General features: G+C 41.3%; 1 protein-coding gene across 2 annotated transcripts in view; it reads right to left on the reverse strand.

Annotated features, from left to right (window-relative positions):
- The window catches only part of ADCY2 (adenylate cyclase 2), a 437,129-nt gene that overhangs the window by 205,692 nt on the left and 204,867 nt on the right, over window positions 1-26,570 (reverse strand). For both annotated transcript variants that reach the window (XM_017884065.1, XM_017884064.1), the window contains exon 4: window positions 548-697. In XM_017884065.1, the coding sequence (XP_017739554.1) occupies window positions 548-697 (150 nt within the window). The remainder of the gene's footprint in view (window positions 1-547; window positions 698-26,570) is intronic.

Here is a 26,570-nt window from a genome sequence, read left to right on the forward strand (position 1 = left end):
CCTCCAAATCTCATGCTGAAATTTGATCCCTGGTGTTGGAGGTGAGGCCTGGTGGGAGGTGTTTGTGTCTTGGGGGTGGATCCTTCATGGACAGATAAATGCCCTCCCTAGGAAGCGAGCTTGAGTGAGTTCTCATTCTATTGTTCCCATGAGAGTTGGTTGTTCAAAAGAGCCTGGCACTGCCCCTCCTTCCCTGCCTCTCTCTTGCTTCCTCTCTCGCCAAGCGATCCCTGCACATTACCCATTATCCATGATGAGTGGAGGCAGTGAAAGGCACTCATCAGAAGTAGATATGGCACACGTTTCTTGTGCAGCCTGCAGAACTATGAGACAAATAAACCTCTTTTCTTGATAAATTACTCAACCTCAGGTATTCCTTTATAGCAGCACTAAGCAGACTAAGACACTTCCCAGGTGCAGAGCCCAGGGTTTCTTCTCTGGTTTTTCTGAAGCTCATGAATGAATGAACCACACTCAACATTAATAGTAACAGCATCATTTTGATAATGCCTAAAGTAATGTGGATGTAAGATGAAACATGCATTACCTGTTGACGTTTTTCAAATTCCAACTTGATCCGGGACTTGATGCAATTACAGGTGTCCTGATATGTTTGCTGAAGAGCAAGTTCCATGAGGTGCTTATGGTAGGCTCCCGCCAGGTTCCCACAGATGAAAATGATCACATTGGCCAGGATCTAAAGAGACAGAAAGAGCTGCTCAATAGGGTGACTGTTTCTTACTTATGAATATAATCAAAACAAAGTGCACATTAGCAACTGTCTTCAGAGAGATAACTGCGGGAAGTTAATTTTACTTCTGCTTCCAAAGTAACATTTTTATTTGCTTAACAGAAAACATCAGTCTCCAGAAGAGTTCTGCCCTTGTTTTGGATCCATGCCCTTTGGTAGATGACTTTGTAGTCCCTCCCTTGACTTTGGGCTCAGTCATGAGATCTGCTTTGCTTTGGCTAATGCAATGTGGACAGAAATAACCATGAGCCAGATCCAGCCCAGGATTAGGAGACCTTTTGTTTTTCAAGTCACTCTCTTGCATCTCATTAGGAAAAGAACACTTCCCGGTAGCCCACCAGTCCCAGGATGAGAGACACATGCAGCAGAGCTGTCCTAGTCAACCTGCAGTCTATTATTGTGTACCTCTGAGATTTCATGGTTGTTTTGCAGCATTATTGCGATACTAGGTGACTAATACAAACTGCCCTCACACCAAAACTGTACTTGCTGAGCCTGGATAACTGACATTCACCCATTATCTTTTGTTTATGTAGAAATATGGTAGTCTTTCAAAACATAAAACTCATTATTCTTTTGATGATAAAAACAATTCATGTTCATACAATTTGGGAGAAAACAAAGATATAAAGAAAACTAAAATAATCTGTAATTGTCCTGCCCAAGCAGAACACTCTGCTGTCCATATGGCCTTGTCTACCTACTCCGTTTTCCTCTGTATTCTCAAAATTGGTGGCATACTCTACTTTGTCAAGATCTCTATCTCGTTCCAAAAAGCTTCAGTTCATTCTGAATGTAGTTTTTGTCCTTTGCTTTAACATTTAATAAGATATTTTTTAGATCATATAAGTTCTGTAGAAACAAGATTTTAAATGCTTAGATAATACTCAGTTCTGTTACTGGATTGTCCTTTAGATGTGTCCATATTGTTTAATACTTATTAATATTCTGTGCATTTGCATTATGCTATAGTGGTCAACCTCGTGTATAAAGCTTTGGCTTCATATTTGATCATTTCCTCAGACATAATTACTGAAAAGTCATAAGTATTTTCAAATTCTTGATACATATTGCAAAATTGCTCTCAGGAAATATTCCACTTACATTCTCATCAACGGTGTATGACAATGGTCTTTTTAGTTAGCCCACTATTCACATGGAGCAGGCTCTTGTGTGTCCCGGGCAAGACCTACAGACCTATCTGTGAGTGGATAGACATATCTGGTTAAAATCCAACCTACCCTCCATTTCCATATGACTTGTATTCTCACCGAGACAGGTCACTAGTGGCTTTAATAACCACTCAGCAGCATCAGTTCCAAATATCCTATGCTCCTCCCTAAGAATCTCCCCATAACACAGACCAGTTTATCACATTAACCATCCAACGTGGTGAGCAGGAGTGGTTGGAACTCATCATGGGAAATTTATTCCTAAATCTTCAAAGTTCCCTGTGACAGGACTGAACAGAGAATCATAGCTGTCCTCCCTCTCTGTAGGGGCGTCACTTCTGCCAAGGAGAGCAGGAGGAATCGGTCTAACTGGAGGGCTTGGGAAAAGGATATGAACGCTCTGCATCTTAGCCCATCCTCCCCCATAAGCAGGGTCTTCCTCCCTAAAGTGGGTGGTCATCTTCATGTTTTGCATTCTCAGCCAAGCAGTGGACCTAGTGGGCCACTTGCCTCTGTGCTGAGAAAGACCTCGATTTGAGGGAAGATGGCTGTAGGGAAAGATGGGTAAACTCAGGGGATAATCAGCAAGATCATTTATTCCTAACTGCACTCTCCAAATAGGTGTAAGAGTAATAAGGTGACATTTTATTCTCCATCTACCCAATGCCTTTGTCTGTCTCTCAAAGGGTTCTGAACCCAGGAGGAAAACAGTAATATTAATTAGTAGCCTCCTCAAGTCCTAGAAAATAAATGTTTGGGATACAGGAGGAAAAAAAGGACAGAGTTAGAATTGGAAGAATGATGTGATGAGGTTCTCTGTGAATAAATGCAGAAGCACAATAGAAGTCGGGTCCAGAATCATGCACATTAGAAGGGGCCTTCAATGATGTTTCATGTAACTCACTCATTTCACACAGATTTGGGGCCAGGGAGATCCTAAAGCTCACCCATATTCTCACAGCTAACCCCCATAATGTCCAGTTATGCATCTATATTTTATCTCCTCCCCATTAGTATGGATAATTAAAATCTTTACTGGGAATTCCTCTGTGTGTGTGATCTGTGTGTGGTATATGCATGTGGTGTGGATACATGCATGTAACTTGTGTGTAATCTGTGTGTGAAATGCATGCTTGGGTGATGTGTGTGCATGTGATATGCAGGTAACGCACGTGCTCTGTGTGGAAGGCATATGTGCTCACAGTCTGTGTGTAAGCGGGTGCAGCAGCCCAGCGCTTCAGAACAATGTGGCTGTCTTCAGTGTTACTTCTACACATTTTCTAGCATCACAGGGCTCTCTTCCTTCCCAAGGCCATACTTTGACACATCACCTCTTCTGAGAATGTCAATCCTGGAGCATGTGGAAAGTCTGGATGACCTTCCTGGCTTCCGATTTGAGGGGACCCTCCACTAGTTGAATAGGAGTCGATTTCAGCACCATGTCCAATGGTGCATTGTCAGTTAAGTCTTGCCATACTCTGCTTCTGCAAAATGACCATCTGCTTTGCTATAAGTTCTTCAGACCTTGTCATTGCTGGATACGCTTTGAAGAACAGTACACCAAAGAATGCAGGAAATGAGAGAAGCCAACACAAACCATGCTGCTCAGAATTAGAAAATACTAACTCCTTCCGTATTAGGTGTAGCTGAAATAATAATAAAAATAACTCAGTGATTATTCATGAGAGCTTTTTCTCTTCCTCCTCGGAAAATGCCTTCGAAGCAAACCTGTCAACATTTTAGGGAGTAAATTCCTCCACAATAAAAACCAAGTGGAAGCAACAGAACTGAATGAAGCCATCATCTGTCCCTGGGCTTCCTCTGCAGGGCATAGAAACGGGGCACTTTGATACCAACACTGAGGCTCCAATGCGAGTCTCTACCCTGTGGAATGTGAGTACTGTCTTATCCTGTTTTCCTAGAATCCCACTCCCCACTTATTTCCTCTGAATTCTCTTCTCTTGGAGGCCCTTGTTGCAACAGAGCAGTTGGCCTTGAGTGTCACAGCTCTTTCCTTTATTGCCACAGGCTTTTCTTCCCCTACATTGAGGCAGCCTGTATAGAGTAGTCCCCTCCTCTGTGGCAGTAGACTGAATTCAGGGTGCTCTCCACCCTGCTGCCTGGCCCTGTGCACAGAGCCAGTGTAGCTGACCAGGCAAATGTTTCTTGTCCATTGAGAGGTTTCCAAACATTTGACAACAGAAGCCCATTCCAAGCAAGGGGGGGGGCCCTGGAGAGCAATAAGGTTTTGCACTACTTGCTGCCTGTCTTCCAGCCAATGCTCTCCAACTGCCACATTCAACTGGCACATTTGTACTGCCACGGCAGGTAAGGAAAAACCTTCTTGGAGTAATTCATTCTGGATGCTGCATTGCTTCCAACAAATGTAATTTGAACCCCTCCTATCTACAGAGAATGGGAAAGAATGCATTTACTGATTTTTAGTTTATATACTCAAAGGAAAACTTTTAAGCAATAAACAACATAGGGCTTTAATGTCAAATAGAATATGATATGTCTTTCCTGATGGAAAACTTATCGAATTATAAGCCTGTTCCTGATACCCGGTTTCATCCCTATATTCTAAGGTTAATTGAATTGACCTTGGCATTTTGATAATGACACACATTTACAAATACAATTGATGTCCTAAATAATTTTTCTTTTAAAATGATGCATGCATGGAATGACTTTATACAAGACCTAGGGCTGCAAGGAAGTGATTAGGTTACAATTTTCTTTTCAAAAATAATATCAAAGCATTTTATTTTCCAGAAGACTGTTAAGCAGAACCTCTGACAATCCTATTTTCACAATGTTGAGTTTGTTTTATAACATCATACCATCTTGATGTTCTCCTTTTATCTTCTTGCTTCATTTAGCTACTTTCACATCTGTCAGAAAACAGGAGAGGAACTTGGCCTCCAGAGATCTCTTAGAAGGAAATAAATTATTTAAGGTAATAACAGCAGTCAAGGTTTACCCTGAAGATTAAAACCAGGTCTTGAAATCGAGCATGTGCGGGGTCTGGAATCTGTGTAAGTGGAACCATGCCCACACATCCTCACAGAAGGTTGCTGTCCGCACTGCTCCCCATCTTCTCTTGATGTAAATGTGGGGTGATTTGTCAACACTTTCTCAGAGGATGCAAATTAATGAATCCTGTACTTCTCGGAAGCGTGGTGTTTACTAGCAAATTATTATTATTATTTTGCTCCTTTCATAATGACCACCATAGCCCTTCTAAATATACCTTATATCTTTTTACCCTTAAGAGTACAGAGAGCAATGCAATCAGGAGAATGGACTTGTTTTATTATTTCGTCTTATAGACCAGGCAACAAAAGGTCTAAAAAATTAAGTGACCTGAGGGCTGCCCCCAGGCTGGGAGAGGCTCTCCAGATTGTCCCTGTATATTCTACACAGCCCCAGTTCATATGCATACGGCCAAATTTCTCCACCGCACACGCAACCCCCTCTAGGGCATGGGGAAGGCATTTCTGAGGAATTTCTAAAGAGACATGCTATTCTGTAAGAAACTGATTTTTTTCTTTACAAAGCATTTGTATTTATGCTGCAAAGTGCTTTCATCATTTAAAGTTATGTTAAGTTCTTGGAGACCATATGCCCATGGAGCCTTCACTGGTTCAGCTCATACATCTGTGCCTGTTGAGAGGAGAGTGAAGGGAGGGTCAGGCTGCTCTCACCCAGGTTATGAGTCACAAGTGTGACCCACCTGAGGACTATTTCACCTGGGAAGAAAACATTTAAGGGTATCAGGTCATTGTCTTTAAGCATTTGAGAAATTATCACATGAGTTGGGTGACCACTCAGATTCCTCCTTGTGGCTCTGATGTACTATGCATTTTAAAGAGCTTACTATTCTAATTCTTAACCTCATGTTGGGGTGGCAAACTAAAATGGCCCACGCAGACACCAGGCAGCACCCTGCAGACTGAGGGCAAAGCCAGGCTCCTGGTAATGTGAGAAATGCCATCACTTAATGACAGTTTTTTTTTGTTTTGTTTTGTTTTCTATGAACTAACTGCACAATGTCAAAGGAGAAAAGTTATAGCATTTGACACAGGTCATCAGCTTAAAGCAGATCATAAATATGCAAAAATTCCAATTATAAGTCAAAGGAAAATAAAAGGGAAGACAAGAACATGATGAAGAGAGCTAAGAATGAATATTCAGTAAGCTCACCACATATCATAAGCATCCAATTTGGCTTACAGAAAGCAACGCTCTTGCCTGGGGGAGAAAATGATCAGGTACGGTTCTCCTTAACTGATCTCTCAGACATGGCTGCAGAGAATCCCAATCCCATCTCCTTAGCATTTCTCACAGCCCTCTAAGAATTAAATTTGCTATGTGCAGTGGCCTCAGGGTTTCTGCTGTTTATCAGTCATTTAGTGACAATCAGGAACACTGTGCTTTGGTTAATGACATCCAACGATCCTTAGGTCATGTGCTAGGATCTTCTCATTTGAAGTCCCTCCAAATGAGGAGGAGTGGAGTCAGACAGAAAGGTATAAAGAAAATTGAAACACCAACAGTCTCAACAGTGGATGTTATTAGGGCTTTGGGCTAAAAGACTAGAACCAAAAATGGGGAGTCCATTGCAATTTGATTTCCTATGGGAGTTTCCATTACAAAATAGATAGTACTGTTGGTCATGATTATTATTTTCTTTATTCTTTTTATACCACATCTGCTGCTATTAAGTCTTTTGGAATAGCAGACATCATGGTATTTTTCCAGATATATTGGGAGTGAAAGGCTAAAGGGACTTATAAGTTGATAGGGCTCATGTCTGGCCAATAACTGGACAAAAATAGAGTGTGGCAGCTTGGAGGGCTCTTTGCTCATCTCGGAACTGCTCCAGCAACTCATTAAAAGTCAACTGGAAGAGATGAGCCTAGAAGATCCTCAGATCATGATAGAAAGTTCCTCCCACAAATTAATTCCTTGAGAACACAGTTTCCCTCCGAGAAGAGAAAGCTGAATTAACCATGCAGAAATCCAGACCTGTACTTCTCAGTTCAGTGACTGCAAACTTGAAAATGATGGGGAGAAGTTTCACTCATTTATAGTTTAGAACCAGAGAAAAGGGAATAACATGGAGTTTCCAATACTCAGGGCTCCACAGAAGAAAACAACACAAGCCATGAAGATTTATGGCTCCCCTATTTTCTGCAGAGGAGGGTACTGTCACCCTGTTATACTCTTCTGTCCTTTCTCTCTTTGACTTCAAGCACACAGAACAATCTTAGCTTCAGGGTTTAGCTCCTCTCCACTATGGGAAAAGAGAAGATGAAACAAATGAGCTGTATGAGGAAGTTACAAAGATAAAATGGAAAAGGAAAAGCAACACCGTCATCAATTTCTATGATGGAATATCTTTGAAGAGTTACATGGAGCTTTACATTTCTCCACAGGAGATTTCTTAGTCCTTTATGATAAGTTAAAGCAGAGGGAATCACAGGAATCACTATCACTGAAATCCCTATTCCACTTTGCTTGCATCCAAAATAGGGCAGATGTTTCCTTTTCATCCTTGACCTATTCTGCACACCGTTGCTGCAAAGCAACACTACCAGATCTTCTCCCTACTACCTTCTGTCTCAACATAGCTTCAAGCCCAATTCCGAGAGCACCTATACACTACAAAGCATGTTTGTGAGCATTATTAGTCTCTGTCCAGAGAGCCGAAACACTGTCTCCTGACCCAGTCTGATGTTTGGATAACTGCATCTTACATTTAGTCAGGCAACAAATCAATGATTACCTAAACTTTACATCGCCACTGAGACCTATAGAAATCATTATCTCTTTGGTCTTTTTGAGTTCAGATAGTTGAATGAATGTTACTTATTCCAAAGACGTTTGACCTGCTTATTTCAGAAACCCAAATTCCTGAATGGTCCTGGATCTTCCAAGAGGCTTATTAAAAATGCCAGTCTCTGTATCTTCCCAAACCCTGTCTCCCAAAGTAATGACACAATAGGAGGACACATTTTTAAATGCTACATCTCAATGCCTTTCAAAAACTTAGAAACATGAAATTATACACCAATTAAAACAACAATTTTACTAGTCTTAAATCAGCTCTCCTAAGGATCCGCATCAAACAATATACACTTTGCCTGGTTCTGGTGATTTCAGTGGACTTAAATGCTTAAAAAAGAAACTTTAACACACTCTAATTCAGACTTTTCATTAATTTAGACAGATCATCTCTCTAATTAATCTGAATCAATGAAGTTTTGCTTCATTTAAACACCATTTCTAATTCTCTTCATTCACCACCACTTAATAGGTGACACATGTGGTCCACACCCACTCATTTAAAAATTTGAAAGCTGACAGGTATTTAGGTGTATTTAAAAGCATGACCAAGGCTATTAGAGACTCTGACTTATGCAGCTTAGTTTAGGAAAAAATAATACTCCATTTTAGGGTGAACATGTGGCATATTCCCCTTCTATTAACAAAGCACACAGAAGGGATAAAATGCCTTTTGTGGGTACAAGGGGGAGGTTGCATTGCTATCACATTTGCAACTGGCATTGTGACCTACCTATAGTTGCATTCGTAATCTACACAATAGAAGGTCAATTTGGAATTACACAAAAAAAGTGCAGACTGCCCCGCTGATTATGACTGAATCAGAAAACACCTGATGAAAGGATATGGGTCTAAACATTGACATCAAATGTAACAGGACAATGGAGAGACGAGATTGCACAGAGGTATAGGAATAACAACACAGGATGCCATGGCCAATCTCACCTGGAGATTTAAACATGATATCAGTAAGCACATCCGTAAGGAAATGCCAGGCTGCAAAAGGCTGCGAAACAGTCATGGACTCCAAATAAAGGAGAAAAATAGTGAGTGCTGTGATTCACAAGGCCTACTTTGAATTGGAATGTCCTTTTTGGTCTGACCAAAATATGCTGCATAAAGTCATAGTGTAATTATAAAAGGATGCATCACTGAAACCATTTGGGAAGAGGAGAACAAAAACGTTTCTATTGCACACAAAACTTTGGTTGCTTCATTAATCACACTCATTAGGAAAGGGCATGCCTGGCAGCTGCCTCCCTTGATAGAATCAAAGACTGAAAGGTACTCAGAAGCACTCTCCCCAGAGTGTACTCTTGGGGTTACCCCAACCACCTTCCTTCCTCTCCTGGCGTATGTTTTTCTGTAAACCATGTCCTGTAAGAAGGAAAAGACAAATTTTTAAACCCACTGGCACCATACTCTGACTTCTTGTAAATTTCTGTCAGAGAACATGTATTATTTTTGCCCCAAACACCAAGTGACATTTCATGTTTTCCCAAATGGACAAGACTGCAGCTGTTTTTCCCAGACAATAGCATTCAAAGACCACAATCAAAAGGAGTGGGCTTTGCTAAATATGTGCAATAGTATGCTACGACTACAACAACAACAACAACTACTACTACTACTAATAAAATGCCATAGACTGGGTGGCGTAAACAGCAGACATTTATTTCCTCACAGTTCTGAAGGCTACAGTCCAAGACCAAGGTGTACTTAGGTTTGATCGAGGCCTCTCTCCTTGGCTTGCAGACGCTTGCCTTCTTGCTGTGACTTGGCCTATTTTATGCTGCTATAACAGTAGACCACAGACTGGGTAACTTATACAAAACAGAAATTTATCAGCTCACAGTTCTGGAAGCTGTAAAGTCCAATATCAAGGTGACGGCAGGGTTGGCAGTTCTAATTCCAGGAAGGAGCGTTGAGCACAGCAGCCTCTGTAGGGGAGGAATGCTTGGTCTCCCATGGCAGAACACAAAAGATCAAGTGGAAAAAATGGGATTAACTCCCTTTTATAACGGTGTTAATCCCACCCATGAGGTCAGAGCCCTCGTGACCTAATCACTTCGTAAAAGTTCTACTTCCTAATAGTGTTACAATGGCAATTAAACTTCAACATGAGTTTCAGAGAGGACAAAAATTCAGTGACCTCACAGGGTCTCTTCTCTGTGAGCACACAACCCTGGTGTCTCTGTGTGTCCCAGTCTCCTCTTCTAATAGAGACACCAGTCAGATTGCATTAGGGCCCACCCTAAAGATCTCATTTTACCTTAACCACCTCTTCAAAGGCCCTATGTTTAAATACAATCACATTCTGAGGTGGTTAGCCTTCAGCATAAGAATTTTGAGGGAACACAATTCAGTCCATCACAATATGACACTAAGTTTTAAAGACATTTTTACATATACATCACCAGAGAATCCACTGGAATGTCAAAATGGACAAGCCTTAGACATTTGGGGCTGGTAGCTCTTTTGCAGAAATTCCATATACTACCCATGATGGTTCAATGTGCACCAAGATGCGATATTCATTAAATACCCTTTAGTCATTCTGCAAAACATTTGCTGGCATTTATTTTTAATCAATTAAATTTTGTACTCTTCCCCTAAAGAAATAAATGTCATTAGAATAAATGCAATAAAACAAGCCAACAACAGAACTCAACAAAGCAAACAAACAATTTAGATGATGCAAGGCAGGCTTCTCATGAGCTGGAGAAGTGAGATTTTAATTGCAGCCACTAGGTTCTCAGGGTGATGGCTATGAAGTTTCTGCCATTGGGATCATCATTAGTTAGTTTTCTATATGAGAACATACAAATACTTGTGATTGAAGGAAGACTGGTGATAAACTTCTTCTGACATTATTATACTTCTTCTGACATTATTATAAAGCTAATTGCAAAAATAAAACCACTAATGCAGAAGTTCCTGAGTTTTCCTGGTTCATAATACTCATTAATTCTTTTTATCATGTTACTAGACGAAAGGAAATTCCTAGGAGTTTTGTTTATTACTTAGTGAGGTCAAAGCAACTTAAGTATTATGCCCAAACAACTTAGCACTTGATGCAAAAAACCACTAGCACCACCATATATGAAAATAAAATATAATCTTTTTATTTCATTCTTAGATAATCATGGTGAAATACTAATGATGTATCAGTGGCCAATGTGCCTGCTGAGTGTTGCATAACTTTACAGAACACGGATTCTGATTCAAGACTGCCACCTACTTCTCCCACTGCATCTTAATATCTGCATCATACTGGTTTTTGCTCACAGCAACAACAGAAACCCAGCTTTGCAAAGACATGATGTGAACAAAGGAATGCTGCATGATCTAATGTTGAAATGATGAACTATTTCAAGAGTAGTTTGCTGAGCATCTTTGTATTTCCCTTGAAATTTATAATATCCTGGAGTGTCCCCAGGTGCCTTGCAACAGTCTGAAAACCACATCACCAAAGAACTAAGGTTTTGATGAAGTAAATAAATATACAAATTAATTAAATAAAACAGTTATGAAAACTATGATGAACTTGCTATCTATATTCTCTTCCAAAAATTTTGAGACAGTAGCAGATACTTCCTTTCTGTGCTCATTTTTCTTCTTCTGAGACAAGAAGCAGTCATCTACCATACCCCGTAAGTCCAGATTTGGTCAAGTTCTCACTTGAAAAAGATGGCTTGCAAGAAAGAGCTATAAGTCACATGAAGTGACAGTTAAAAAGGTATTGGCAGGAAAACCAACAAGGAATTCAGAAGCACCCCAGGGATAGTAATAGAAGTTTCGTCACCACGTATAGATCTGAGGAGGCAAAGGGAGTGATATGGTCTGGATTTGTGTCCCCACCCAAATCTCATGTTGAATTGTAATCCCCAGTGTTGAAGGAGGGGGCTGGTGGGAGGTGACTGGACCATGGGGGCAGATATCCCCCTTGCTGTTCTTGTGATAGTGAGTGCTCATAAGATCTGGTTGTTTACACATATGTAGCACCTCCCTGTTCTCTCTCTCTCTCTCCTGCTCCACTGTGTGAAGATATGCCTGCTCCCCGTTCGCCTTCTGCCACAATTGCAAGTTTCCTGAGGCTTCCTCAGTCATGCTTCCTGTACAGCCTGCAGAATAGTGAGTCAATCAAACCTGTTTTCTTCATAAGTTACCCAGTCTCAGGTAATAAGGTAATGTTATTACCTTATAGCAGGTAGTTCCTTATAGGAATGCAAGAGAACAGACTAATACAGGGAGGGAGATGTTGCTAGAATCTGGAGAAAGGTGTTACTGCTGGGGAGTCAGCTACCCAACAGGAGTTGGTGGAAGCTAAGTCACTGCAAACCTGTGTCCTGGCACAGGGGCTGTTACAGCCTCAATCCCTGACCTCATTCTCCTCTTGCCCTGCAGTTCCTTGGCCATGCCTCCCATTTGCCTGACCCAACCTGAAGCCAGAGGACAAAGGAGCTGGTGACACAGTGCTTCACATTCACTTCCATGGGACAGCAGAGTGAGAACAGTGACTATGGGTCTGGAGCAGCAAACAGGGACCACCCACCCCAAGTTCAATACTTCAAACTTGTGCAAAATCACAGCTAACAAAACCAAAGGTGGACTTTTGGGTTGATCAGATTCTGTCTCCAGGAAATTAGGTTTCAGTATTAGAGATGAGGGCACCAAGGTGAAGACCATGGAACCTGGCAGTTGAAGCTACCATTTTGGGAATTCTGTGATGAAATTTTGTACAGACCGAAAGATGAACCAAGAAGTTGGCTTTTGGGAAAAGAAGGACAGGGCAGCTGTACACAGAGGCAGACATGGGCCACTCAGAGAGGATAGAGAGATGGAGGTTCTTAGTCCTAGGAGGCCTGACCAAACTTTAAAAAAATGGGATGTGAGATATTTCAACATAACCCCCTTTCACAAATTTACTTGAAACAATTTGGCTTTCTGTTCATTGTGATCTGGGGTCTCTGTTGACACTCATGAGATGTGTGAAGTTCATATTATGCCAGCTTAGAATTAGTTTTGATGACTATGGGTAATATTAAGTAAATTAAAGATGTATTATTGACTGCTCAAACTGGTCAAATTTAGAGTTATGTTAATTCTTCAAAGCCTGTCCTCCCAGTGCTCTCTGGGTTACTCCTTGAGTTCTCTTCTGTCTACAGGTAACTTCCATGTAAAACCCACTCTTCAAAGAGGCATATTCTTTTGTATAGTAAATAATATGGCTGGTGTTTGTCTTTTATTTCTTGGAAGAAGATTACATCCTTGGACTATCCTGAGTCATAGGAATGTTTTTGTTATTGGTGAGCCTCTTGGATTATACCTGAGTTTATCCTACAAGAAAGATGAGGCTCAGGATGGCTGGCCATCTGCATGAACAATCATGTGGTTAGAGGAGTGAGGCTTTGAGCCACATAACATAAACCTAACCTCTGGGGAAGGGAGCTGGAAAGTGAGTTCAATCAGATGGATGATGATTCAGTCACGCCTATGAGATGAAACCCCAAGAAAAACTTTGGACACCAAAGTTCAGTGGTTGATGAACACACTGATGTGCAGGGGAGGTCATGGAAATTGGAATTTGTAGTCAGTTGGTTAGAAATGCAGGTGACCTGGGGACTACCCTCCCCCACAAGCATGGCTGGCATCTGAAGGACAGCCTGGTGGAATTCTGAGCCCTTAACTTGTGGGGTCTCCCTTAGTGCTGGATGGTTAGTGCCTGCATGATTTTGCAGCAACCAGCTGGTGTCAGAATATCTTCCTTTCATGAGGTGTTATTCATTAGGTGATAACTGCCCCTATACTAGAGCTTCTGGTGATAGGACACACCGTATCAGCCTGCATTTCTGTAGTGGAGCTATTTGTGCCTTCTCCATCTCTGGTTTCCTGGGATTCCTAGGGCTTCTCCAGTGTGCCTGTCTCAGAGCTCAGTTTATGAGTTAATAGCTCTTGTGTGCAATCTTTTTTTTTTTTTTTTTTTTTTTTTTTTTTTTTTTTTTTTTTTTTTTTGAGATAGAATCTTGCTCTGTCACCCAGGCTGGAGTGCAGTGACGTGACCTCAGCTCACCGCATGCTCCACCTCCCAGGTTCACGCTATTCTCCTCCCTCAGCCTCCCGAGTAGCTGGGACTACAGGTGCCCGCCATCACACCCGGTTAATTTTTTGTATTTTTAGTAGAGACGGGGTTTCACCATGTTAACCAGGATGGTCTCGATCTCCTGACCTCGTGATCTGCCCACCTAGGCCTCCCAAAGTGCTGGGATTATAGGCATGAGCCACCATGCCCGGCCTCATGTGCAATCTCATCCAGCAGTTGCCCTTGGGTGACTGGAGCTATCTCTTAGTTTAAACCATTNTTTTTTGAGATAGAATCTTGCTCTGTCACCCAGGCTGGAGTGCAGTGACGTGACCTCAGCTCACCGCATGCTCCACCTCCCAGGTTCACGCTATTCTCCTCCCTCAGCCTCCCGAGTAGCTGGGACTACAGGTGCCCGCCATCACACCCGGTTAATTTTTTGTATTTTAGTAGAGACGGGGTTTCACCATGTTAACCAGGATGGTCTCGATCTCCTGACCTCGTGATCTGCCCACCTAGGCCTCCCAAAGTGCTGGGATTATAGGCATGAGCCACCATGCCCGGCCTCATGTGCAATCTCATCCAGCAGTTGCCCTTGGGTGACTGGAGCTATCTCTTAGTTTAAACCATTCTCCTCACCCTTCACTCCCATTTTCCCTGCTCCCTCCCATCATCAGCCAATCCCTCATTTAGTCAATGACTGACAAATACAGGTGTACAAAAGCCCAACGTTCCTGCTTCAGGGTAGAATAAACTCCAGTGCTCCCCATGAGATCAGACTGTGGCAAGGCCTCACCCCAAACCATCACTCTGGTTTGCTCAGCTTCCTCCTTCCCTGTCCTGTCCTCCTCACTATGGTTCAGGGTTTGTACTAGGCCACCCCCCAATTTATCCCTATCTTAAGGCCTGCTTCTGGGAAGCCCAAACGAAGACACCCTGTATCTGCATTGCATAAAAACCAAAAAGCCACATATTTGACTATTTTGTCATTTCATTGAAGTACATAAAGACCTGTCTTTCTTGAGGCAATAACATGAGGTTTCCTATTTATAGTGCATGATGCTCTAAATACCTAATTAGGTGACTTCTAAATGGGAAATGATTTCTTTTTATAGGATCTAGGTCCTTTTTTTTCTTGCTGGTATCCAACTGTGAGAAATTCAGAATCACTTCTAAGAATAAAAAAAAAAAGGAAACTATTATGTTTTAGGGAAAAAGAAAACGTTTGATTAAGAGCTCTGTGTATTGCTAACAACTCTCTTCAGTTGAATTTGCTTTTCTGGAATAAGACGTCTCATGCACTCTTTATTACTCTGAGACTTCTCCCATGTCATCAGGCATTGAATAGTACAAGAAAAAATTTCTGCCACATTCAGTCTAGGTCCAACTTCTCGAATCATCTCATTGTTGTGCCTAGATGAGCTTTGGATAATTTGCCTAACAAAACCATTGTGCTTTACAAAAAATTACATACTTAAGCTTACTGGGTACACTTCTCTTAGGAAGCATAACAGTGTTTTCCATATGGTGGGCTTCACACACACTTTTTCAGCTTATAAAGAAAGTAAGAGATAAACCCCCAAACCTCATTTGGAACTGTCATGGTCAAAATAAACTCTCCACTGTTCCCAAGTCTAAATGCATTTCTGGGATGAATTAACATGCTTCCTGATGGTGTGAAGAGGTATTACAAGCCAGAAATAAAACAGAAATCCATCCAAGCCTACTAGAATTTTGAAGAATGAGTATAAAATGTTAAAAATATTCATTTCCATTTTTTCCAGTGGATATATTACATAATAAACCTGCCACTAAAAAATCAAGCATAAAACAATTAGATGCTTAACAATCCAGACTAAAACTGTTAGTCCAGAGGTACCAATTTTTTAAGGACCTTAATAAAGAGTGGGCACACTAGGTAACAAGTAATGAAGTAATGAAGTTTTTTTGTATCATATATAAAATGAACTTTAACAGATCAGAATATTTATTTTCTCATTATTTACTTGAGAAACACTTAATATCTTTCCCATGATTTCATAAGGCTATGTCACATATAAAATTAAATAAAAGCAGCAAACGAGTTTACTGATAGTTTAAAGGAGAGTGTCCTCAAAACTCATCTTTACACTGGAAAGAGAAGAGATACAGAGTGCAGAGCTTCCCATGGTCAGGTGGCCCTAAGAGTTGTTTTCCTAACAGAAACATTTAAATTCTGTGCTTGCTACAGGGAATAGTTTTCACACCTCAAGGATTTCTATAGCAATCACTGCAGTGAAAGATGCTGATGAGAAAAAAACCGTGCCTGGCATCAGAATCACTTGAGAGTAGAACAGAAATGAAGAAAACCAGTTTGATTTTAGATTATGCATTTAAAAATTCCTTTATTTAGATCAAATTTGACAACCAAATTCCATAATTTGCAAGAAAAGCACTTTTTAACTCCTTCTCAATGCATAAGAAAACCACATAGGCCTGGACCATCACTCTATCAATTGTCTCCAGGCAACAGCGAGTCTAAGCCACTGTGCTAACTCACTCCTCACTGCTTAATGCTACAGCATCCATCTCACCCTCTTTGAATCATTCCCAAGAGCCAGTGAGCCTACTCCTTAGCTAACAACACCCTTCCTTAACACACACATCCTTCCATCTTCTCCATTTCTCATTTCCCTTTACAGCTGAGCCTCTAAGACTTGTCTACTTAAGCTCTTTCTAGTTCTTGATCCCTGTCTCTCCTGAACCCATTTCATGTGGCAACCCAAGGCACCACCGAAACCACTCTAGGCAAGAATATCAGTTACCTTCAAGTTTGCCAAACCCAACGCCTCCTTCCTACTCTCTCCTGACCTCACACCTGAGTGGCTCTCTCAGCAGCAGCTGGGCCGTTTCTCCTATGGAGAATCCCAGCCTGCCTCAGCTGTCCTGGCATCAGGCACCCTGGGGTGAGCCCATCTCACTGACTCCACTGCCTTAATTCGAATGTTGGCAATCTCCAGAGCACTACCCAGGTCTACTTCTCTTTAAACTCCCCCAAGGCCTCCCTTGCAGCATCATCCATATACCTAACTTCTTCAACACCATCTAAATAACACCAACGCCCAAAGGTATACCTCTAGCCTGCATCTTTCTTCTGAAGGCTAGACACAGAAAAGTAGGCCTCTCCAATTTAATATGTTTCTTATGAAAGCATCCTACCCTAAATTCTTTATACAACCCACCCTTGTCTGCATCTCCAAATTCCATCCATGCCCTGTCTCAGCTCCACTCTAGGTACCAAGCCCTCCTCTGGGGTGCTCCAACTTGGCCAGGCTCAAGGCCTTGCACACGCACTTTTCTCTGCCTGGCAATCTCATGCCTGACTCTCTCCCTGTGTGGAACTCCTTCTGCTCATTCCTGGCTTGTATGTCAGGGGCTCCCTGGGCACACTATCTGAATGCCTTCCTGCTATTTTCCAGGATGGCTTCCTGATATTTCTCCAGTGACTCCCTGATACTTCTCCAACATCAGTGGAGTAATACTCCCCGATACTTCCCCAACATCACTTGCCAAAAGTAAATGTTTTGCATTTCTCCATCTGCTTATTGTCTGCCTTTCATGTTCTGCTCTATGTTCCTTGAGGGTCAAGATCCCACCTGTTCTATATTCCCCTATATATAGATTGGGTAATCCATACAGAACTTATTGGGTTATCCGTACAGAGCTTATGTACTGGTAAGTATTTATTAAATGAATAAATATAATCCCACATATACCTATGATTCAGCACATAAGATTTGGAACTATCCTAATTCATGTATTGAATGAAAATACATTCTTTCATTCAACAAATATAATTGACAGTCTCTCATGTGCCCCAAACTGCTCAAAGTATAGAAACTATAATTTTAAGAAAACTTTTTCAAAAGGCCAAAGCCCTGCCCTCATGGGCTTATATTAAAATGTGAGTTTTTGCCCTGAATCAATTCAATCTACTTTTCTGCTTCTCCTATTTAGTGAGAAAGCTTTGTAGTTGCTTCATAAGATATCATCCCTGAGTATCAGGGTCATGCCTTGATCTGTATCTGCCATCCCTTCAGTAAATCCATGCAAATGATACTCAGAAGAGACATGAAGAATTTGGACCTGAACTTATCCTATCAGAGTTAAACTGGAACCATGAAGCTATGTTTTGTCACCTGAAAGGGAATGAAACCTTCCCAGATGGGCCAGACTTGAGTCTGATCTGTTGGGTAAACTAAAACATCTAAAGAAAGAATATGTGCATAAAAAAGGGGAAGTGGAAGTGGGTGGTGAATATTTCAATTATGGAAACATGGAGAAAGGCATGTCTCTTTGGGGGCGGGGGAAATGGCACTGTCTAGAAGAGAAGGTATCCTGTTAGCTGACTTCAGTACCTGGCCCATATGGCTGGCTCATCCCTCTAGCAGAGATGCATATTTTAGGCTTTCAGAGTTTGATGTCTTAAACTAAGCATCACATCACATATGTGATGTTTATGTTATGCACACATCATATAAACAGATATGCAATCTACCTGTGGCACTAAATTTCCATGAGGGGTCAGGTAGGAATAAAAATATCTAAAGAGCTTATCCACCATGATCAAGTGGGCTTCATCCCTGGGATGCAAGGCTGGTTCAACATATGCAAATCAATAAACGTAATCCAGCAGAGAAACAGAACCAAAGACAAAAACCACATGATTATCTCAATAGATGCAGAAAAGGCCTTTGACAAAATTCAGCAGCCCTTCATGCTAAAAACTCTCAATAAATTTGGTATTGATGGAACATATCTCAAAATAATAAAAGCTATTTATGACAAACGCACAGCCAATATCATACTGAATAGGCAAAACCTGGAAGCATTCCCTTTGAAAACTGGCACAGGACAGGGATGCCCTCTCTCATCACTCCTATTCAACATAGTGTTGGAAGTTCTGGCTAGGGCAATCAGGCAAGAGAAAGAAATAAAGTGTATTTAGTTAGGAAAAGAAGAGGTCAAATTGTCCCTGTTTGCAGATGACATGATTGTATATTTAGAAAACCCCATCGTCTCAGCCCAAAATCTCCTTAAGCTGATAAGCAACTTCAGCAAAGTCTCAGGATACAAAATTAATGTGCAAAAATCACAAGCATTCTTATACACCAGTAACAGACAAGCAGAGAGCCAAATCAGGAATGAACTTCCATTCACAATTGCTTCAAAGAGAATAAAATACCTAGGAATCCAACTTACAAGGGATGTAAAGGACCTCTTCAAGGAGAACTACAAACCACTGCTCAGTGAAATCAAAGAGGACACAAACAAATGGAAGAACATACCATGCTCATGGATAGGAAGAATCAATATCGTGAAAATGGCCATACTGCCCAAGGTTATTTATAGATTCAATGCCATCCCCATCAAGCTACCAATGAGTTTCTTCACAGAATTGGAAAAAACTGCTTTAAAGTTCATATGGAACCAAAAAAGAGCCCGCATTGCCAAGACAATCCTAAGTCAAAAGGACAAAGCTGGAGGCGTCACGCTACCTGACTTCAAACTATACTACAAGGCTACAGTAACCAAAACAGCATGGTACTGGTACCAAAACAGAGATATAGACCAATGGAACAGAACAGAGTCCTCAGAAATAATACCACACATCTACAGCCATCTGATCTTTGACAAACCTGAGAGAAACAAGAAATGGGGAAAGGATTCCCTATTTAATAAATGGTGCTGGGAAAATTGGCTAGCCATAAGTAGAAAGCTGAAACTGGATCCTTTCCTTACTCCTTATACGAAGATTAATTCAAGATGGATTAGAGACTTAAATGTTAGACCTAATACCATAAAAACCCTAGAAGAAAACCTAGGTAGTACCATTCAGGACATAGGCATGGGCAAGGACTTCATGTCTAAAACACCAAAAGCAACGGCAGCAAAAGCCAAAATTGACAAATGGGATCTAATTAAACTAAAGAGCTTCTGCACAGCAAAAGAAACTACCATCAGAGTGAACAGGCAACCTACAGAATGGGAGAAAATTTTTGCAATCTACTCATCTGACAAAGGGCTAATATCCAGAATCTACAAAGAACTCAAACAAATTTACAAGAAAAAAACAAACAACCCCATCAAAAAGTGGGCAAAGGATATGAACAGACACTTCTCAAAAGAAGACATTCATACAGCCAACAGACACATGAAAAAATGCTCATCATCACTGGCCATCAGAGAAATGCAAATCAAAACCACAATGAGATACCATCTCACACCAGTTAGAATGGCAATCATTAAAAAGTCAGGAAACAACAGGTGCTGGAGAGGATGTGGAGAAATACGAACACTTTTACACTGTTGGTGGGACTGTAAACTAGTTCAACCATTGTGGAAAACAGTGTGGTGATTCCTCAAGGATCTAGAACTAGAAATACCATTTGACCCAGCCATCCCATTACTGGGGATATACCCAAAGGATTATAAGTCATGCTGCTATAAAGACACATGCACACGTATGTTTATTGCGGCACTATTCACAATAGCAAAGACTTGGAATCAACCCAAATGTCCATCAGTGACAGACTGGATTAAGAAAATATGGCACATATACACCATGGAATACTATGCGGCCATAAAAAGGATGAGTTCGTGTCCTTTGTAGGGACATGGATGCAGCTGGAAACCATCATTCTCAGCAAACTATCACAAGAACAGAAAACCAAATACCACATGTTTTCACTCATATGTGGGAATTGAACAATGAGAACACTTGGACACAGGAAGGGGATCATCACACACCAGGTCCTATTGTGGGGAAGGGAGGGGGGAGGGATAGCATTAGGAGATATACCTAATGTAAATGACGAGTTAATGGGTGCAGCACACCAACATGGCACATGTATACATATGTAACATACCTGCATGTTGTGCACATGTACCCTAGAACTTAAAGTATAATAATAAAAAAAAGAAATCTCTATGAAGAGATATTCTTTCCATTTTATAGATTTTAAAGATCAAGACAAAATAAATATTTTGTCATTTAAAAAAAAAATCTAAAGAGTTTCCTTAGGAGAGAGTCTAATAGAAAAAGATCTAGAAACACTGCTTTAAGCATTTATCTTTATTTTATTTTATTTTATTTTATTTTGAGACACAGTCTCACTGTGTTGCCCAGGCTGCAGGGGAGTGGTGTGATCTCAGCTCACTGCAACCTCCTCGTCCTGGGTTCAAGCAATTCTCATGCCTCAGCCTCCCAAGTAGCTAGGATTACAGACATGCACCACCACGCCTGGGTAATTTTTGTATTTATAGTAGAGACAAAGTTTCCCTGTGTTTCCCAGGCTGATCTCTTTGAGCTCAAGGAACCTGTCCGCCTTGGCCTCCCAAAGTGCTGGGATTACAGGTGTGAGCCACCACACCTAGCCTGTTTTAAGCATTTAAATCAGCCCTCCAACTGTGTTATCTCCCTGCTCACAGGTGATCTTTGGATAAGACGGTTTCCTGCTATAGAAACAATTTAAGAGGTAGTTTCATAAACTGTCTGGTCTATCAGATAGTCATATTCCTCATGACAAATTAACAAATTAGCATTCTGAGTTTAATTAATTAGCATTCTTTTGTACCTATAATTAATTCATTCTTTTTTGCCTGGTAAGTAGTTAAAACTAATCAGCATCCCAAGTCTGGTAAAGGACGGATTATACCTAGGATCACAGTTCAGAGCTCTCAAGGCTGAAGGCCACTCCTTCAGAGCAGTGACCTCTCCCAAGAGGATGAATGCTACCCGTGTTGACAGGTCTCCCCAGGAGATACATCTTTGGTGTGATTATATCATTCACCAAATTAATACCAATTTATGTATGACTCCACTAGCCACAGATTTAAATATGGCCTTCTGAGCTTACGGATCTTTCTCATTTGGTAATATACAAGTTACAGCCAATTCCGTGCCTAAAGTTCACCAATGCTCACAACTATAATGAATCAAATGGAAACATCCTCCATCATCTATAAATGCAAATTTCGTGTAAAAACTATGCTCTGGTTAGGGAAACCAAGACTTGTAATCTTTTAAATCATGTCATCGATTGTAAGTGCCATGCAAATACATATTCTGGTTTGTTGTTAGCAATTGGAAAGACAAAATAAAGCTCTACCAAGGTGCTTTTCTGGTGAGAGCTCATGGCTCCTCAGGGTGCAGCGAGCGGCGCAGTGGAATCACTTAGCACTCGTAAAAGGTGCACACGCGCCTGGAGCCCACTCTGGGACAGCCAGTGGGTTATTACTTTTTAAAACATAAACCTCCCCAAGTGAATATGTTGTGCACTACCAACAGAGAAACTGATGTCAGATAAGCAGATGACTAAACGTGAATTCTTCCAGATCCAGAAGAAAGAAACAGTTCAGGTGGAGAGAAGAGCTGAGAATGTAATAAGGAATGAATAATGGCTGATGCTAATGAGCGTGAGCTTCCTCCACAGGAATGCTAAAAATGTGAGACCTGGTGTAATTTTTTAAACCAAAAGAAAGTCATCCTTCCACTAAATCAGGAGGGCTGCTGTGTTGAATAGGGAAGAGAGATGAGCAACTCAGTTAAGAGAACCAGAACGTCAACTCAGATGAAGCTGAGGTGCTGTGGGACAAAAAGGGAGGGAAGCGAAGGCAGAATGGGATCAAAGGGCTCAAAGAAAGACAGCTGAGGCCCAGGCTCAGGTGCCCTGCGTGTGCAGGGCAGGTGGAATTTCAGAAGACCCACAGCAACAGGTGAACTAAGAACAGGGGTGGGAATGGGATGGAAGACAGTATGGACATAATATGACACCAAAGATTATACTCCTGGGGTGACAGGTTTTCCTGTAACTTCTACACGAATATTTTACAAAATACACTCTTTTGGAATTATAGCATTTATACATATAGTGTATGTATACATTTCGTTCTGAAAGCTAATAGCAAATATTCCATAGCTTCAATGATAAATGAAAAATCACAAGCATCAAGGGAGAACTAGTTAAATGAGTATTCTGATGTGACATATCATTCTCTTGTTCCTTTGTTTGCTGAGTATGATAGCATTGAGTTAGCAAATCTAATTTCAGAGCCTGCAAGAACGTGCCCGGGCAGAGCCTTCAGTAATAATAAATGTTGCATTTAAATGATCATGGACCAAATTTAGATTTAAATGCAAGATAATCTCTTCCATAATATTTGCATAAATTAAATTTTACAATAATAGTTAATGCAGATAAAATATCCACATAATTAGTTGTGTTTTCCAGGCTTCCCCTTCATTTTACCTCCACTCTACCATTGGACATAAGCCCAAAGGAGAACATCATCACTCAGTCAGAATTTTCTCTCCCTTTAAAAAAATTTTCCATATCCAAACCTGGGCCACATTTATTTTCTATTTTCCAATCCAATTTTAAAGTAAATTTTGTCGAAGTAAAACATATGAACAGAAAAGTACATATATCTTAAGTGTCTGGCTTGATAAATCTTTAAGTGAATAAATCTACATAAACAACACCCAGATCGAGAAAGAGAGCATGACCCTAGAATTTTCTCCTGCTTGAGAGCAAATGCCATACTGGAATCTTCACTGGCCCTAATGACGGTGTCTTCTTCTACACACTCCAGTAACACCAGGAATTAGAACATCTGTGGGTATGCTCCTATGTAGTGTGAGTTTCCTGTTTAAAGAACACCCTTCCTCAGTCTCAACAGTAGCTCCAAAATGGCTGCATGGGCATCTCTGTCCAAGGAGGTGGTCACAGCACCACATTCTAAGCAGCATTCACGTGTATATTTCAAGGGAAAAAAAATTCTACAGCCACGTGATTTATCAACTCAGGAGTTAATTATTGCTTACTACATCAACAACTGCTCTTAATACTTCTGGCATTGGAGGAGATGCCAGTAAGAAGTGGGGCAGTGAGGACATGTGAGCGCTAGCACAACCTGGGTGGCAGAAGCCCTGTAGAGGCTCTGGCAACACTGTCAGGAAACACTGCTCATGAGCTCGTCAAGACCTTTCCCATCCCTTCTACCTGGCTACCTCCCACTACGAAGGCTGAACATCCATCCACACATTGACTTTCCCGGGCTCTCCTGGGACTGGAAACGGTGATGCAACAAGATGTGAATGAGTCAGCCTCAGGAAGGAATGGTCTCTGTGCTAAGTAGCTTTAATGTCCTAATAAAAAGTAGCAGATACTGTTAGTGGGACATTTCTACTTTGTTACTTATTCTGCTTGCTTTGAACGTAGATGAAATGGCTGGATCTGCAGCAGCCTCCTTATGAAGGTGACAGCAAAGCCAATGGGCTCCTCCAAACATCAGCCCTGATTTTATTAATTTGCCAGACCAAAGCCAGCAGCCCCCATGTCTGGACTTCCTTTTATGTGAAGCAAATAAATTCCCATTTGTTTCATCCTCTGTAGTCTGGTCTTCTGTTTCTTGGAGCCAAATATAAGGCTGACTCATCTACTTGGGACAGCCCAATTGGGTCAGTAAACACAGCCTTACCTATGCCATAGGATAAGCTTCTGTTACATGGAGTTTGCTCAGTGAGTTTGGTGTGAAGCAAATGAATAAATTGAGACCACCTACAAAAGCTATGCATGCGGCATACCTTAAATAAACTGGCAGACTAGTCAGAGAAGGAATTCAGACCGACCTGAGAAAAGTTAACTGTTTTATGAAGGCAATAATGCCAAGAGAAATTTAAGGGGAGAGGTGAATGGACCGTGTGTGGAACCAACTAGAGGAGACTTCTTGCAGGTAGAACTTGAGCAAAATGTTGAAAGGTAGGAGTGAGGCTGCCCTGTGTATGAAGGTCTGCAAGTTGACAAGAGGCAAATCCAGCTGTAATGGGAAAGACATCCTGGAGTGTACCTGGTGGAACAATCAAGAAAGAGCCAGAGAAACAGAAGACACATTCTTTCCCTCAGGGAGCTATTATATGGTTAAAGAGACTTACGTATCACCAAAGGAAGGCATCAAAGCAGATTTTGCTCAATTGCCATTCTTTGGTTGTAGTGGTTTGAATGGTGACTCCCTTCTTCCACCAAAAATTATGTCCACTTGGGACCTGTGAATGTGACCTTATTTGGAAAAAATTATACCTTTGCAAATGTAACTAAGTTTATGATTTTGAGATAGGATCATCACAGGTTAGAGTGGACCCAAAATCCAATGACAAATGTCCTTCTAAGAAGAGAAAACACAATGCAGAAGGCCATGTGAAGATACAGACAGAGGTTGCAGTGATGCAGCCACAAGTCACAGATCACCCAGCATCACCAGAAGCTGGAAGGGAGAAGGGAAGATCCTCCCATAGAGCCTCCAGAGGGAACATGGCCCTGCTGACACCCTGATTTTGGACTTCTGGGCTTTGGAACTGTGAGAGAGCAAATGTCACATTGTAAGTCACCAAGTTTGTAGTAATGTGTTACAGCAACCCTACGGAACGAATATTCTGATGCACGCGGCACGCGGCACGCATCACTGCTGAGGGAGGAGGAGGGAAATGTCAGAAGGCATGACACCTAAGGAAGGGTGGAAAGGAGAGAACGGGGTGCTTGGAACTGAGTGAAGAGAGGAATGAAGGGTCTGGAAGGAACATGATGACTGACCTGAGGTTTCCATGTTGGATAATGGTATGGATTGTCTCATTCATTAAATGAATGATTTTCCCTTAGCAGAAGGCCATGTTGTTTAAGAAGTTTCTTATTCTCTTTAAGGCAAACTGAGCTTGCCTCTTGGGGCTTAGTTCCATGCAGTTTCAATGTGAATGTGACTTGAAGGTGAGAGTTTGGAACAGGTGAACTTCTAGAGTCTGTACAAAAGTTACTTTCCTACGTAAGTATCTTAGTGCCAGATATTTCAAATTGCTTTAACTGACTTTTGCCCTGCACAGAGGCCTGACGTATATGAAAGCGTGATGGCATTGGCTATTTCTGAATTTCCTCTACAGTTTTTTTTTTCTTTTTAATTCATGATGGTATTTGTTTAAAATTGAGCTATTAATAACTTAATATTAAATTGGCCTCAAAAACTACTGTCAAAAGAAAACAACCTGGATCAGGCGGTGAGGGACAATGAGGGGCTCTGGCCTTGGGTCTTGGGCAAAAGCTTTGACCACGTGGCTCCATCCTTCACCCTGGGAAAGGTGGGGCTGAGTCAGTCGTCCTGAATTCCAATTCCAAAATCATTCACTGAAGGCTTTGAGACTGGTCTAGAGGACTCTATAATACCAACTTCTAAGAGATTTTAAAGGATTTCAAAATTCATGAATATAATCCACCCAAAACTTCTTGAAAAATTGTAATACCAGTGGCCTTTATCCCAATTGCCAAGGCCATAATTCTGAACTTTCTGATTGCGTGAACTTATTCTCAGAAATCTCCAATTCCTTATTATCCATTCTTCCTTTCCAACCTCCTATGGCCTGGCTTCACTCTAAACTTCACAGTGACCTAGCTCTCCAGGTCCTGTCATTTTCTGCTAATCTATCAACCTATTTGATGGGAACTCACCACACACGGTCTGAATTTACATCCCACCAGACCCCTGGTGACCACCTGCACTGTGCCCAGCCAGTCATGAATCACTGATGGATGCCATTGTTTTTGTTTGTTTGTTTGTTTTTTTGAGACGGAGTCTCGCTCTGTCGCCCGGGCTGGAGTGCAGTGGCGCAAACTCGGCTCACTGCAAGCTC

Source organism: Rhinopithecus bieti, unplaced genomic scaffold (assembly GCF_001698545.2).
Source record: "Rhinopithecus bieti isolate Rb0 unplaced genomic scaffold, ASM169854v2 scaffold_13112, whole genome shotgun sequence".
NCBI classification, from domain to species: Eukaryota; Metazoa; Chordata; class Mammalia; order Primates; family Cercopithecidae; genus Rhinopithecus; species Rhinopithecus bieti.